General features: G+C 40.3%; 2 protein-coding genes across 2 annotated transcripts in view; both read left to right on the top strand.

The window, feature by feature from the left end:
• The window catches only part of LOC104708925 (uncharacterized protein At5g02240-like), a 2,526-nt gene extending 1,468 nt beyond the window's left edge, over positions 1 to 1,058 (top strand). Inside the window, exons 4-7 of the mRNA XM_010425582.1 lie at positions 74 to 171; positions 284 to 345; positions 592 to 715; positions 837 to 1,058. Coding sequence (XP_010423884.1) covers positions 74 to 171; positions 284 to 345; positions 592 to 715; positions 837 to 956 — 404 coding nt within the window. The 3' untranslated portion in view covers positions 957 to 1,058. The remainder of the gene's footprint in view (positions 1 to 73; positions 172 to 283; positions 346 to 591; positions 716 to 836) is intronic.
• LOC104708924 (ribonuclease II, chloroplastic/mitochondrial) overlaps positions 1,177 to 2,079 on the top strand; it is a 6,337-nt gene continuing 5,434 nt past the window's right edge. Inside the window, exons 1-2 of the mRNA XM_019229043.1 lie at positions 1,177 to 1,618; positions 1,714 to 1,873. Of these exons, the coding sequence (XP_019084588.1) occupies positions 1,311 to 1,618; positions 1,714 to 1,873 (468 nt within the window). The 5' untranslated portion in view covers positions 1,177 to 1,310. The remainder of the gene's footprint in view (positions 1,619 to 1,713; positions 1,874 to 2,079) is intronic.

Raw genomic sequence — 2,079 nt, 5'->3', positions numbered from 1 at the left:
TTTTTTTTTTTTTTTTTTGCATTTGGCTTGTCAAAGTGTTGAAGTGCCTAATTTGGTGAGCTTCTTTGAACAGCCAAGGTTGCTGGTGTTAAGCACATTGTCGTGGTCGGGTCAATGGGAGGAACCAATCCGGATCATCCTTTGAACAAACTTGGAAATGGGAATATACTGGTTGGTGGAAATTTCTATTGTGTTTCCTTTTTCAAGTTGAGTTTGTTTTTTTTATATGGCGAGCAACACTTGGCTTCTGTGGCTCAATTTCGGCTACCTTATATTGATTCAGGTGTGGAAGAGAAAAGCTGAGCAGTACCTTGCTGATTCTGGAACTCCTTACACCATAATCAGGTTAAACAAATTCTTTAAAATGCTTCTATTTTAACAACAAGATCCTTTATATACTACTACCACATCGAAATTCACCTCAAGTTCTGTAGTTTAGAAAATTTCTGCTAAATTGCTGTCCTGGTGGTAAGCAATCAAGCTTTTCATTTCCGTGGGTCAATGAGTGGTTTTCTTGATATTCTTGAGCCTGTTCTTTCTTGATTATATCTGTTCTTGTTTACTCCAAACTTTGTTTGTTGGTGAACTTAGAGCTGGAGGACTTCTAGATAAGGAAGGAAGTGTACGAGAGCTGCTAGTTGGTAAAGACGATGAGCTTCTTGAGACAAACACAAAAACTGTCCCTAGGGCTGATGTTGCAGAAGTCTGCATTCAGGTCTACTCACCTGCCTTTTATTTTCTTAATCAAATCTTCACATCCTCCCTTCCAGTTCTTCAATCTTTTAATGTAATTATTATTTTCTGATCTTGATCTTTCTTCTTTACAAAAAGTACAGGCATTGCTATTCGAGGAAGCCAAGAACAAAGCTTTCGATCTTGGCTCAAAGCCAGAGGGAACCAGTACTCCAACTAAAGACTTCAAGGCTCTCTTCTCTCAAGTCACGTCTCGTTTTTAGATCCTTTATCCTTGTTACGAATAAGAACATTTGAGACATTATGTATCAAACCTTCAAAAATAAAATCTCTGGGGTCAATTTGAAAGATGCCCATAATATTAAGTACGTTATCTAAAATTCGAAGAAAATTTGTTGGGTCTGAATAGATAAAATTTAAACTATGGACAAACGTTTCATGATTTATTAAAACTACAGGGCAAAACTTTAGTATTTCTTGTTTCTATCACCCGCTTCATTTGCCTTTTCTATCGCCACAAGAACACAGAGTAAGAGAGCGATTTGCTCACTTCCGATATCGTTCGGATTTTGCTGCTTCTTCATCGTTCGGTGGCTCTTTCTTCAACTGAAGCAACGATGATGTCGGTGAGGGCAATCAATGGTTGCTCCATCATTCGCGCCGCCACTTCTTGCGGCGGTCCTCCCGTCTCCTTGTTTCGCCACCGTATTCAGCGCCTTAGAGCGTCTCATCTCCGTGAATTCTCAAAATTAGGGTTAGATTTTCCATTAATCCGCGTGAAGAGGCGGTTTCTCGGGAATAATGGAGGTGGCGATGCTACGAGCTGTTCGTCTTGCATTCATAGTCTAGTCGAAAGTGTTTCCGAAGAGCTCGAATCCATCAACAGGCGTAAGCGAAGCCGATTAAGAGTTCGTGCCAGTGTTAAGTACGTTTCAGTATTCTCGAAGATTTTTCTTGCTTTTTAGTGCTTTGTTTTTGGTTGGAGTGGGTTGTTCATTGTTTAATTAGGTGAACCTGTAGGGTGAAATTAACAAGCTATGGAGAGGTTCTGGAAGATAAGCTAGTAAACCAGGAACTAGAGGCGGGTTTGCTTCTGGAGTTTAAGAAGGACGCAGACAGGGTATTGTTGGCAGTTTCTCATAGACGTGATGGCAAAAAGAACTGGATGGTCTTTGATCAGGTTTCACTCGAAACTTTAGTACTCATTTTCATGCTATAGTTTTGGTGCAGTGCTTGCAGATTGCTAGACTTAAGAAACTTTAATGGTGCAGAATGGTGTTACTTGTTCCATCAAACCCCAGCAAATTACGTACATCGTCCCGGGTGTTTATAATTTTGACCATACAGGACTTGCTGATTTTCTCCAGAGGGCTCAGGAGAATTTGG

This window comes from Camelina sativa, chromosome 8, assembly GCF_000633955.1.
Source record: "Camelina sativa cultivar DH55 chromosome 8, Cs, whole genome shotgun sequence".
In the NCBI taxonomy this organism is placed as follows: Eukaryota; Viridiplantae; Streptophyta; class Magnoliopsida; order Brassicales; family Brassicaceae; genus Camelina; species Camelina sativa.
The sequence above is the reverse complement of the archived record's forward strand: the minus strand, read 5'-3'. Positions and strand labels throughout refer to the sequence as shown.